The 13,552-nt window shown below is 42.5% G+C and overlaps 1 protein-coding gene across 2 annotated transcripts in view; it reads left to right on the top strand.

Moving 5' to 3' along the window:
- CACHD1 (cache domain containing 1) overlaps positions 1–13,552 on the top strand; it is a 184,848-nt gene that overhangs the window by 157,172 nt on the left and 14,124 nt on the right. For both annotated transcript variants that reach the window (XM_045027872.1, XM_045027873.1), the window contains exons 17-22: positions 6,158–6,280; positions 9,298–9,397; positions 9,528–9,644; positions 11,553–11,713; positions 12,835–12,921; positions 13,144–13,260. In XM_045027872.1, coding sequence (XP_044883807.1) covers positions 6,158–6,280; positions 9,298–9,397; positions 9,528–9,644; positions 11,553–11,713; positions 12,835–12,921; positions 13,144–13,260 — 705 coding nt within the window. The remainder of the gene's footprint in view (positions 1–6,157; positions 6,281–9,297; positions 9,398–9,527; positions 9,645–11,552; positions 11,714–12,834; positions 12,922–13,143; positions 13,261–13,552) is intronic.

A 13,552-nucleotide genomic window follows, 5' to 3' on the forward strand; every position in this document is an offset into this window, starting at 1 on the left:
AACCCTTGCACTCACTGGGCTGTGCGCAGTTTTCCACCCCTAATCAGGAGAGCAGGGAAGTTAGGGGAGGGTAGCTTCCACTAACCTCCTCGGCTGCCTGTGTACCTATGCATGCTCTATGCATGAGAGCAGCTTTGTTAGTTTTCATAGTGAATGTCATGGCATATCGGTCATGGACTATATTGTGGGTCAAAGGAAATAGAGCAGCCAGATTTCACACAAATTTTAAACTGCAATTTGCATGTTGGGAGATTATATCTGTGTCCCCCTGAACTTTTTAGCATGTTGCACTGTCAGCTTTCGGCCCCTTCACTATCTGGGAGCATAATTTGTATAGCCCCTTTGAAAGCTTCTGCTCTTCTAATTAGCTTTTCATCTAACATGGCTATGTGTTTTTCTAAAATGAGAACGTTCTCCTCTTCCCTCATTGCTTCAATTCCGGTATATTTTCAGATCCTCATAGCTTGAGTTATTTATTTACAATATCGCCTTAGTCGGGCCTGTCTTATGGGTACCGATGTGAGCAATGCTGTGTCTGTACCCAGACTTTGGTCTGTGAAGCAGTTACGGGGGGTCTGGAGGAGGAGCAGGAAAGCCTGTGCAATGGGAGAAGAGAAGGGCAGCAGGAAGCAGCAGAGACGGGGACAGGACAGATAGGAGAGGAAGATGAGAGAGCCAAATACGCTGATCAACTTTTTCCTTAGTTTCCTGAAATTACTGTTCCATGTAAGTAATTGCTGTATTTGCCATAGTGATGTTACATGGTCGTAATTGGGAGGGGAGGTAATTTGCACACTTGGAAATGGGGAAGGCAGGGCCATAAGACACTTTGAGGCTATATCAAACTCAGGCTAACCCCCCTTCGGGCTAACACCTAATTGCTGCGTGTCTTCTGTCGTTACTGTCAAGACACTGAGGAGTGGAGTGAGGTTTTATATTTAAAACCCTTTCACACGTTGAAGTGATCCTTTGTGATTCAGAGATTAGATGGTTTAAAATAATTTGTCTTCAGGCCAGACATCCAACCAAAGGATGAGATTCCATCAGATTAGGGTATACAATCTTTAAAGAGTTCAGTTTTCACTTCTATAGCATACTTCATATTGAACACCTTCTTAATATTCCTGCTTAGAGACGCTGTAATATTTCAGAGATAAATATTAGCCACTTAGTTTGGTTTGTATGAGGAATCTGTTCCAGCGTTTTCATTGGCGAGCCATCTGTTATACACACTCCAACTAACATCCCAACAGGAAGAACTTGGTTTCTAGCATTGCTCTGCTAAATAGTTCACTTGGCCAGCTCGGAGTTGGGGACATTAGTGGCAGTCCTGTTTCTAAACACTAAAATATTGAGGGCTGCTTTTAGTTTTCCTACGGAAATATGTAGACTTTCTTTGATCTTTCCCACAGCAAAACGTCTGCCCATCTTCCTTTGCAGGAGCATCAGTCAGGGTTACGTAACTATGTGGCGCTTTTCACATAGGGAATCATTTAAGAGAATAAGAGCTTCTTCTCTGAGGACAAAAATGTACTGGCTCTTTGTGGTGATATATCAATTTTTTATTTTTTATTCTGTTTTGTTTAATAAGAGACAGTTCAGATCATTTCAGGGAGACTTACAGAGTTGTCATTGAGGCTCCAAGTATTGCTTGATCAAAAGGATATTGTCCCCTGGGGTAAGCCCCCAAATTAGGTTTTGTGTTTAAAAAAACATTCTAAAGGCCTAATGTTTTCATTAGAAACAGCTATTCAGATTAAAACAGTTCCTGCTGCTGTTTGGGACCTAATATTACAGCATTATGTTACCAGGAAGTGAAATTGCAAAGAGACCTATAAACAAAAGTGAAACTGATCAATACATTTCATTGTTCAAGCTGAATGAAATATCCCAAGAAAATAAACAGCAGCAGTCAGAAGTAAGATGTTTTCATTGTAATAATCTAAACTGTAATTAATAACAGAAATTAATTTCCTTTTTCAAATATAATTTTTCACTTGATTGTGCCTCTTAACTTCTTTCATGCTCTCAGCCAATGTGATCATCTTGTTCATCCCTTGTCAGTGCACAATACTTGAACAACTTCTATTGATGTTTGATGTCATCAGAATACATCAATGAAATGACTGTTTCTCTCTTGTTCCTATTATATACAGGATAGTATTTGCTTCCAAAGGTTGGGAAAAAGACAATCCATGCACAAAATAATGTTTTTTCTAATACAGAATATATCAGATAATTGGAAGGGATTAGTGCCCAAAAGTTAAGTTAAAATAATACTTTTAGAAGCCTTTCATATGGCTTTTACAGAGAGAGAGAGAGAGAGGGGACATCTTCAGGACATTATAGTTCTCCTTCTTGTTATATAGAACCAAATATGATTGTATTACACTGGAATCCTGTCTCCCTGAAATTTTTTAAGATAAGAACAGATTTAATTTAATGTATCTATTAAAAGACTATATGCTTGAACTGTCCAAAGGGATAGAATATAGCTACGGACAAAAAGTCTTAATTAGTGCTGTCACTGGGAAGATATTTCATCATTATTTACCTTTATAGGATTAAACTTCAAGAGCTAAGTTAGCAAAACCATCCTCTAAAGTGCCACTAGTAACATTTTTGGGACTGCAAACCAGTCTTTACACACTCTGTGTTCTGTAATGTCTACCTGATTTGCACATGCAAATAGATATGACCTCATGTTTCTGTGGATTTTTGCCCTCACAAAACTAAAGGCACAATTTTTGTGGGGCTCAGTTTTGTTCAGGGAACAGTTTTAGGATTGACTGACTGAAATTATGGACCTCAGTGCATATATTGTGGAACAACATGAGCATTATCACTACATCAGGCCAGCGTTCTTTTAGATGGGTGGAGTCATAGGACAGACAGGTTTCTTTAATTCACTAGAGCTGATTGATCTGCTTTTTATTTGTGTGAAAAATCATCAGCTGGTCAACATCTGGAATATTGGCAAAGAAGCCCCTGCTGCATTGTGAGGCCAGCTGTTCCATTCCATTGGCTGCTGTATCTAGGCATTTACATTTTTGATTCAAAATAGTATTAAATTAAATAGGTCTATTCTCCCATTAATATATAGGGTGCTTAGAAGGGAAACAGGCATTAACATAATCTCTGGTGAGTGGGTATACTGCAGTGGTATACAGGGGGGAGGGATAGCTCAGTGGTTTGAGCATTGGCCTGCTAAACTCAGGGTTGTGAGTTCAATCCTTGAGGAGGCCACTTAGGGATCTGGGGCAAAAATTGGTCCTGCTAGTGAAGGCAGGGGGCTGGACTCGATGACCTTTCAAGGTCCCTTCCAGTTCTAGGAGATTGGTATATCTCCAATTATTCTATTCTATTCTAGTGGTCCCCAAACTTTTCCGGGTCACACGCCCCTGAACACCCAGTCCGGGAGCCAGGGCTGGAAGCGCTCCCGGTGCGGGGAGATGCGGACAGGGGTAAGAGGCGGATCTGGAGCCAGGAGCAGGGCAAGGGCTGGGTGCGGCGCCATGTCTGGGTGCGAGGCCAGGAGCCAGAGCCGTGACTGGGGGCATGGCTAGAGCAGAGTTAAGAGCAGAACAGGGCAGGGTGGCGCTCCCTTCCCGCCACCCATGGGGGCTGGCCCGGGCCCTGCTGTGCCCCCGCCCGAACATTCCTCCTCACCCCCCATAGGGGGGCATGCCCCACAGTTTGGGAACCTCTGGTTTACAGTATCCCAAAGAAGAGGGTACCTTCTTCCTGTCACACACTCTCATGGTGCTCCTAGGAGGAGGCCCTGCCAAGCCAGACAGCAGCATGGGGATTTGGGGGTTAAATCCTGGAAGACTGTGGAGGTGGGAAGAAGAAGTTGGTGTCCTATCTAGAAAAGCCTGGGCTCAGGGACATTTATAGGGAGCGTCTAGGCTACTCTGCTGAGAAAGGAAGAAGGATTTGCCAGGACTGGGAGCTTTGGAAACACAAGTGATGTCATAAAATATGATGTCCTGTTTGTTGTTTTATTTTGGAGTTAGGGTGACCAGATGTCCCGATTTTATAGGGACAGTCCCGATATTTGGGGCTTTTCACACTTGCTATCTGGTCACCCTGTTTGGAATTCACAGGCTCTTAACCTGCTTAAAGGGAATGTCGCTGGAGACTTTGCTGGTTTGGGCTCTTTTAGTGGAACAAGAACTCTCTAAACAAACCAGAACCCTAAGAAAGCATATTGTTTTGTTGTGAACTTTCTAACCGCCCCCCAGTCTCTGGCCACGAGCACTCTTGGGAGTAGTGCACAGTTAATGGAGAAAACAGCACGGGTGGGAAAATAAAAGCAAATGATTGAGGAATAGGAGAGCTTTCCAGCACTGTTGTGAAAAATACTTTGGCATATGTGCTCTAAGATTGTGTTTTGTAGGTCTTTGATGTGTCAGTTGCTACGGTAACCATGTGTATTTTTGAGCTGCTGAGCAAAATGGGGACACCAACAGACCTCCACATATGGACAGGATACTATAATGCGCAGCAGCTGCTGCTGCTGCTCTTAATCATCCACAGAAACTGAAGATCCTGCTTTATTCCTGAATGTGAATTTTCATGACTTTTCCAAGTGCGGTTTCTCTATGCTGGAAAATTACGTTAACTAACATGATTTTACATGCAATTTAGCCCTCAGTATGTGTCTATCATCATGTCATCTTGATAAGATGTTAAACATGGCAGTCTTTGTCTGCAAGGAATGTTTAGTATAGTATTAACTATATTTTCAGCTCCTAATGTGCTTGTTCATGAACCATTTTTTTGCCAGCTGACTTTGAGGTTTGTAGTCACACGTCAGTGGCGTAAAAGCCAGAGGTGTGAACTGTCCTATACAGAAAGGAGGTTTTGAAGAACTGCAGAAAACGGTTTTAAAAAAAAAAAGTGTGGAAGATGGTGTCATCTTGTGTTCTTCGAAGCTTCCAATCTATTTGAAGTAATAAACATTATGACCAGAAGGGGGCAACCTCTCTTTATGCTAGAGAAGATTACACTTTAAAGAGTTGAAACTATATAAATAGTAAAGACAAATCTTTAGATTAAGAATAAAAACAAATTCCGCTCCCCTCCTTCCCCCCCCCCCCCGGAGGTTTCACATAATCTGAAGATGGAATTCATGTTCCCTTTGGCATGGTAGGAGAGTGAGTAAAAAGCCATAAAAATTGTAATAAGCAGAAGGTCTGCAGGCCACTCTGTTCCCTAGAAGCTGAAAAGATTCTTTAAGCAGCATCCTCCCCCAGGAAGCAGGTATTGCTTTGTAATTGGTGCTGAGCATAAGGGGGCTGTGAACTGTGGTGATGCCAGGGGAAGAGGGTGTTATTTTCTTTTTTGTTTTGTTTTGTATTTTTAACCTTAACTTACATTGTTATATGTGTAATGAAAGTGAATATCTGTTGGCCCCTTAAATTACCTGCTTAGATCATTTCACCATGTTTGAGCCTTTCATCTCACTTTCCAGTAAAAAATTGCTCTGGAATAATGAAGACCAGATCATAAGGCATAAGGGAATGCAGTGGAAAATGAGTCTTTCTGGTATCCGAGGCTTTCTTCTCTACAGACTCTTGCTATAGAAAGAGTGCAAGTGATGTGCTCAAGCAAAACATCTGGAAGAAGGGCTCCCATTCTTACTGTGCTCTCTGCTATGCAAGGGATACAAGCTGAATCACTAAGGAAATACTGGGTGGGCTGCATATAAATGAGATGAAAATGCAGGGAGATAACTTTGGGTTTCTTCAGCACTCAGCCAGGATCCTGTTCCATTGTGGGATATACCCCAGGTTTAACACATTAGCTGGTAAAGGTAAAACCTAGGTGGGGGCATTTTGTTCACCTTGACCAGAAATCGCATGTTAAAATACAACTGTCCTATTCACAGTGAGTTTCAAAATACGTTAGTTAAAACATTTTCAGTAAATGTGTTTTATAAAATACCTTTTATCCTAAGCTAGATAAGCCTGAAAGGGGTATGAGCTACACTTCTTAACTGAGTGCAGGTCTGAGCCTGCATGGGTGTCATTTACATGCTCGGGGGGTTGGATACCTGTCTATATTTACTTCATATCAAACTCAACAATCTAAAGTGTTTTGAATGCTCAGTTATTCATATAGTCCTCCAACCTGCTTCTCTTTTTCTATTTAGTGCACAAATGTCATCAGGACATTCTGTGGCTGTGATGGGCATTGACTTTACTCTAAGGTACTTCTATAAGGTTCTAATGGACTTGCTACCAGTTTGCAACCAAGATGGAGGCAACAAAATAAGGTACACCTTTGGATTACTGAGTTAACCTTAGCCTTCCCTTTCATGTGGTATATCTTCAAACATTCTGTTCCTTGCTCAGGCTCATGCTCCTGTATTGCAACCTGCAGTCATTATCCTCATCAGGACAATCCGGACTCTTGATATCCAATACTGAACGTATATGAACAATCAATAAAATATAAAAAGGGGAAATAATTCATTCTTTCTTGTATTATTCAGGCTTAATACAAATGCCCATAAATCCATTATAAGATGAACACAACTTCCATTCATTCCGTTACTCGTTCTTATCCTGGAGTATTTTTAGATACTTAACTGGTGACAGTATGAAAGAACAAAGTTTGTTTACATATGAAAATCACACAATCCGCTTAATTGATTTGAAGCATAAATTTTAAGCACTATTTTGTTTAAGTTGTCACATCAAATAAGTAATACTACAAATGTAGTGTAATATGCCTGGTCTCATTTTTGGTGCATAATTTTAACTTGTCATGGCCTACACGTCTGAGTGTTTCATTTTCCCCTGGGCCTTCCACTGAAGACTCTCACTATGAAAATCCTCTATATTATGGATAGAGTAGCTTGATAAAGTATTTTTGCAATGCTTAAAGGAGATCTTGAATTAAGGTAAAAATGTATGAGACACCTTTTTTTATGCTTTTGTGGTGTATAAAAAGGCTTGTCAGGGTTTTTGCCTTGGGATTTTTTGTTTTGTTTTGTTTTCACTTTTGTGTTTGTCAAAAACAAATAGTAATAAAAGGGATGGGTGCTTCCTTTTTTTTTTTCTTTCAACTTTACAATATCATGAATATCAAGTCATGGGTTACGTACTTTGCTGTAACTCTCCATCACAGGACACAGAATTGGGTGCTCTCAGCCCTGGAAAGCACTATGATGTTGAATCTGTTTTGGGTTTTTTTCAGAGCATATCTTCCAAGTGTTTGTCAGGGATTTGATTTTAAACTGGTGTCCTCAAAGCCAGACCAAAAAAAAAAAAAAAACAACTCAAAACAGTCAGACTGAACAGTCTGAATAAAAATAATTTCCCATCTCCAGTCAATCAGGATTCATCCCATGGTATTTGTGATCATAAGTCTACTAGTTCGTGAGTTGTCTATGACATCTTCCAGGAAAAACAGCAGACAAGACCTGAATTTCTAAAGTAAAAACAAAAGTTGGGTAGGAAAAAAATTCTGTTAACTTCTCATACCTCCTTCTTATATTGTAAATGGTACAACCCTATCTGTTTTTTTGTGCAGGTTACCTTTAATATCATGTATGTGGGGTTTTTTTACATTTAGGTGATACAGTCAGGACTTGACACTGTACACGCAGTTGTGGGAATGGTACACTTGTAAAGCAGCTCCTGCAGTTTCTCAGAGCCCCAGGCAGGAGGCAGGGGATGCATGCACAGCTGCAGGACCCAGCCAAAGCTAAGGTTAAGCTGGGGGACTTTAGCTCTACTCCTGCTGAGTTCTTCAGGAGCATTAAGTGGCCTACATTAACCTCTTCCAGTTTCCTTTCTGTGGCCACACATTCTCTTGATCTTTGCACAGACTAAGCCCTCTCCCTAGGATATCTGCTCCTTTGCCTTCCCCTGTAGCACTCCGTTCTGTGTCTATGGTAACAGAAAGAGGGCGGGAGGCAGGCGTGCTGTGCAGAGGGACTGCCAGTGAGGGAAAGGCCTGGCAAGGAGAAGGAGATCTAGTCTCTGCAGAGCCAGAGAGGGAAGGAAACAGTGAGAAAAGGGTTGACGGTGGTGGTTGGGGAAAAGAGGGTGACAGGAAAGGGACATGGGAGAGAAGGGAAATAAGATATTTGCCCTTCTGTTAGCCCTTTTATCAGAGGATCTCAAAGCGCTTTATGAACGTTATGGAATGACGCTTCCCAACACCTCACTTTACAGATGGAGGGGCAAAGGCACAGATTACATGCTTTCCCCATAGTCACTCTGGAAGAGCTGGGAATAGGAAGGGAAGTGGTGTGTGAATTAGGAGTTTGATGGAGATTCACATTTTCATAAGAATATTAAGTGGAGGTGACTTCCCCCCTATTAAAATGAAACTAAAATCTTGACATTACTTTAAAGGGAAAATGTCTGGTGGAAAATTATAGAAGAGTCCTTACATTTGTTACTATTAGTATTTCAGGCTCAGGGGCGGCTCTAGAAATTCTGCCGCCCCAAGCAGGGCGGCGCACCGCGCCGCTCGCGCCGCCCTTCCCCGGTCCCGTGGCCGGGGCAGAAGTGCCTGCGGACCGTCCCGCGGCTCCGGTGGAGCATCCGCAGGCATGCCTGCGGGAGTTCCGTCCGAGCCGCGGGACCAGCGCACCCGCCGCAGTCATGCCTGCGGGAGCTCAGGCGGAGCCGTGGGAAGAGGGGACCCTCTGCAGTCATGCCTGCGGCAGGTCCGCTCGTCCCGGGGCTCCGGTGGACCTCCCGCAGGCATGACTGCGGGAGCTCAAGCGGAGCCGCGGGAAGAGGGGACCCTCCGCAGTCATGCCTGCGGCAGGTCCGCTCGTCCCGGGGCTCCGGTGGACCTCCCGCAGGCATGACTGCGGAAGGTCCGCTGGAGCCAAATGCCGCCCTGCCAGGACAATGCCACCCCACGCGCCTGCTTGGCGCGCTGGGGTCTGGAGCCGGCCCTGTTCAGGCTAAGCAGTTAGAACTTCTAAAATCTGTTGTTTTTCACCATTTATGCTATTGGTTTACTTTGTGCATGTTTCGCAAATTAGCCAATGGAAATAAAATAAGTGGTCTCATTTCTGTGTCCAGTCAATTCCACCTTCAAATTCTCAAGTACTAGTACAGTGCTGCAATACCAGTTGGTTTGTAAACTTCAGAGAAATATTGATAAGTTCTTTTAAAAACTATTTCCATTGAATTTTTAACAGACTTTTTTTTGTATTGGACAGAGTTTTTGTTCAAGCTTCTTTTTACAACCATATTTAACCTACCCATTTCGTTAAAACATAAAGAAACCTCATGAATAATACATTTTGTTTATATTGGGCAGGTGCTTTATTATGGAGGATAGAGGGTATCTCGTGGCACACCCAACTCTCATTGATCCTAAAGGTCATGCTCCGGTAGAACAGCAGCATATTACACACAAGGTTTGGCTAAATCCTATCTTTTTTTTTTCCCTTCCCCCTTTTTTGAAAGATTACGGAATGTACTGAAGTCACTTTTTATGTTTGTTTTGTTTTGTTATTTTTAAGTAAAATTCTGTTGTTGTCTTCTTAGGAACCTTTGGTAGCAAATGACATTCTAAACCACCCAAACTTCGTGAAGAAAAACCTCTGCAACAGTTTCAGTGACAGAACAGTTCAGAGGTTTTATAAATTTAACACTAGCCTAGTGGTAGGTATTGTTTGTTTTCCTGTTTTACTTGTTGAATGTATTTTGGTTGGGTTGGATTTACTTTGACTGATGCAAAGGTCAGTCAGTGTTGATCACCAGGAACAGCAAACGGAGACCCAAAACCAACTCATTGTGAAGGGCAGAACATGGTGGCCCTGTAGAAACATAAAATCAGTGAGCTAGATTGTACAAACTTTGCTCACGTGAGTGGTGCCAGGGATTATGAATGTGAGTATTTGCCAAACGTTACATAATCTAGCCCAGAAGTGAGATCTGAGAAGTTATTTTCCCTGTCTTTTTATTAAGGGTATTTTGGATTCTTCTGCAGTGGATCCCAGCTCCTTATGTCCAGTCACCAACCCTCTCTGTTGTCACAGCCTAGTGCACAGATGGGGTCTTCCTCTTTACTCCTACCCTGTCTCATTTGGAGCCTTTTACACTCTTAGCTAGAGAGAAGCTATTAGGTAACAAAATAAAAAACACATCAACATACATTTAGTATAATTTATCAAATTGAAGTGTTCTAAAAATCTCAGGTAAAAACGGGTGATACTGTCTCATATAGAGCTTCCCCCTGTTCTTTATCTTGCAAACAGACTGTAATCTAATATTCTTGTTTGCAGTGTTGTTGTAGCTATGTTGGTTCCAGGATATTAGAGAGACAATGTGGGTGAGGTAAGCACTTTTATTGGACGAACTTCTGTTGGTGAAAGAGACACACTGGGCTCTTTGGCACTCAAAAGTGTCTCTCTTTCACCCACAGAAGTTGGTCCAATAAAAGAGAGAACCTCGCCCACCTCGTCTATATAACATTCATGACAGCCATATGTTGTTGTGCGGAGTGTACTGACTACCATGTCACAAATCCATCAGTACAAGATCACTGTGGAATAATGTCAAAAACTCTAGGCTCTGTGAGAGAAAGCTGTTGTTTAAACACACTTTTCTAGGGTTATTAGAAATTTTCTTGACACTTTTACTGAAAGCTCTCAGGCAAGTTAAATGGATCTATGTTAGAACAGGATAGATTTTAATGTTTTCCCTACAGTTGAAATGCAAAATGGGTTGGGGGGTTGAGGGGAGCAGGAGTTTTGTTGCAAAGGAAAATGCAGAGGACAGAAAGCAAATTTAGATTGCATTCTGTGAGTCAGAATCAGGAATGCTCTGGCTTTTCAAATAGTTCACAGCTGAAGTATATTTTTATAGTATATGTGCCAGCAAGTTGTCAGCAACTTGTGATGGTGCCTGCCAGCCAGAACTGAATCTCTGTGTGAAGGTAACAGGTAATTGGCATCAGGGGCATGTGCAGGAATTTAAATTTCACTGCTTTTGCGGGGGGCACATTCTGTGCCTCCGTCACAGCCCCAGGGGCCAGAGGAGCTGTTGGCTCCCACTGCAGCCCTGCGGGACAGAGGAGCTGCCGGTTCCCACTGCGGCCCCAGGAGCCATTGAGACTCTGTGACCCCACCACTATTGGGGAGGGAGAGGGGAGAGCCATGCCCCTGCTTGCCTCCCCTCCCACCCCCGTGTGCACGTCCTTGATTGGTATGATGGGGAAGGGAAGGGAGGAGAGATTTATTTGAATGAAGTATTGTCCGCTGTCAGGCAGGATACAAGACTAGAGACCATTATGGCACATCATAATGTTATAAGATAAACAAATGTCGTTAAACTTTAGGAAAGTGCTTTGTCAGCCAGTACTGGCTCAGTTTCGCTCATCTCCCAAGCAGGCTGATGAGTGAATTTGTATGCCGGTTATCTGAAGAAAAGGCATGCCACATTCATGTTCCCTCATAGTTTTTGCTTCAGCTTTTGGTTCTACAAATGTGCTTGGGGAGGGGGAAAGATTTCAACTCACTAGGTAGTATGTTTCCTAGTACATCTCTGACATGCCTTGCTTCACCCTAGGGTGATCTGACAAACCTAGTGCATGGCAGCCACTGTTCTAAATACAGACTGACAAGAATACCTGGAACCAATGCCTTTGTTGGAATAGTCAATGAAACCTGTGACTCTCTTGCTTTCTGTGCCTGCAGTATGGTAGACAGGCTCTGTCTGAACTGTCACAGGTAAGTGTGATTTGAAACGAATTGGCAAGTGCAGGTATTGGTTTTTATTTTATTGCAAATGAAGACCGAGAGCACTGGTCATTTTGTAGGCTAAGCTAACATGTACGGTGCAACTCCTGTGTCAGAACAAAACAAATATTGTGCCTGCGTAAATAAAATGTACTTTATTTGTAATGAGTAGGGTTATGCTCCTCTTTTATAAGGGTTTGCAGATTTATCAGGCTCTTTTTCATGGTGCACAGTAGTTTAAAAAAAAAAACTCATATAAGCCTTGTGCGAGTTGAAGCCATTTTCCCCTCCATTCCTTGGCATTTGCCAGTGCTCCCTTTTGTTTAACACTCAGGCATATGAATCACTTTGCTTGCAAATAGTTCAACTGAATGGGAGTGCTCATCTGGGGCAAAGTCACTCCCAGGGCTGAGTGTTTGCAGAAACAGGACCTTCTTTACAGCCTATTAACACTTGCCTTTGGGTGTGGAATATGATGGGTTGTCACATAGGTGCCAAGCTTACTGCCTTCACACCCTGTCCCTGCAAAGGGTTTTGACTACAATAAAAAAATGTGATAAAGCTGCAGAGGAGGGAAGGAGCTCTGTGTGTGATCACCCTGGAGAGCTATGGGGTGGGGGAGGAAGAGATTTCTCTGCTTCTTAGCATTCAGGGGCTTGGGAAATGTGCAAAGGAGAGGGCTAGTAGCGCCACAGGTCCATTGGGGATATTCTCCTCATTGGCAACTCAGAATAGGAGCAGAGGAGTTGTTCCACATGGGGGTGGGAGGGTTCCTTTCTCCCAGCTGAGTTCCTAATGCTTGGCCTGACTATGAGTTCCTAATGACTCAGCTGCAGCAACCTGCATGGAACTTGGAGGGAACAGCCCAGGTTGCTGGAGGGTAGATGTGGAGAAGGCACTAGTAAGTCAACCAGTGCACATGAGGCCAGTATGTTAGCTGAAGTTTCAATGTCTTAGTAAATAAATAGTTCTCTTAATAAATAGCCAGTTTAGTCTTACAAATCGGGTGTCTTTTCAGTACATGGTATGTAAAACACTGGCTGTATGCTGGGATTAGGATTTGGACTTCAGTTTATATTGATGCAACTGGCCATTTTTTCTTTTTTCTAAAGAATGGAACAAAATGAATGTGAATGCCCTTGTGAATGCCCTCTAGAGGTCAATGAATGTACTGGCAACCTTACCAATGCAGAAAGCAGGTGAGAACAAGTATCTCTAAAACACGAGTAACATTGTTATTGAGAGTATTAAATGTTATAACCCTTGAATATGGACTACTTTCTCATGCTACCATATATGCAGTGCCCGGTAGAATGGAGTGATTAAACAGTTGGATTATACTTAGCAAAGTTTAATTTTTTTGATTGGCTATACTGCAATTCTTTTTTGTGACATGATCTCAATTATTTTCCCCAATGTAGGAATCCTAGTTGTGAAGTCCACCAGGAACCGATGACATTCACAGCAATTGATCCTAGCCTACAGGATGCTCTTCCACAATGTATTAACACGCGGTGTAATCAGAGGTTGGAGAGTGGGTAAAGTGCAATGTTTTCCCTCTCTGAAAATATGTGCAGGGCTTGAAATTATTAGGAGCTGTTATTTATTCTAATACAGACAAATCTTCCCTTGACGCTAAATAAATGAAGTGCTATAAAATTGCAGCCATGTTCCTGATGCCACCATGCAGTAAACTTTCCTGTTTGAATCATCTATCTGCTATTAACAGCATTTGAGAGCCTCAGTGACACCCTGTCTTGACTACATTGAAGTTAGTGGACTGCACCAATGTGAGGAGAAATGAGCCGTAGAAGGGACAATGAATTCCAC

This window comes from Mauremys mutica, chromosome 8 (genome assembly GCF_020497125.1).
Source record: "Mauremys mutica isolate MM-2020 ecotype Southern chromosome 8, ASM2049712v1, whole genome shotgun sequence".
NCBI classification, from domain to species: Eukaryota; Metazoa; Chordata; order Testudines; family Geoemydidae; genus Mauremys; species Mauremys mutica.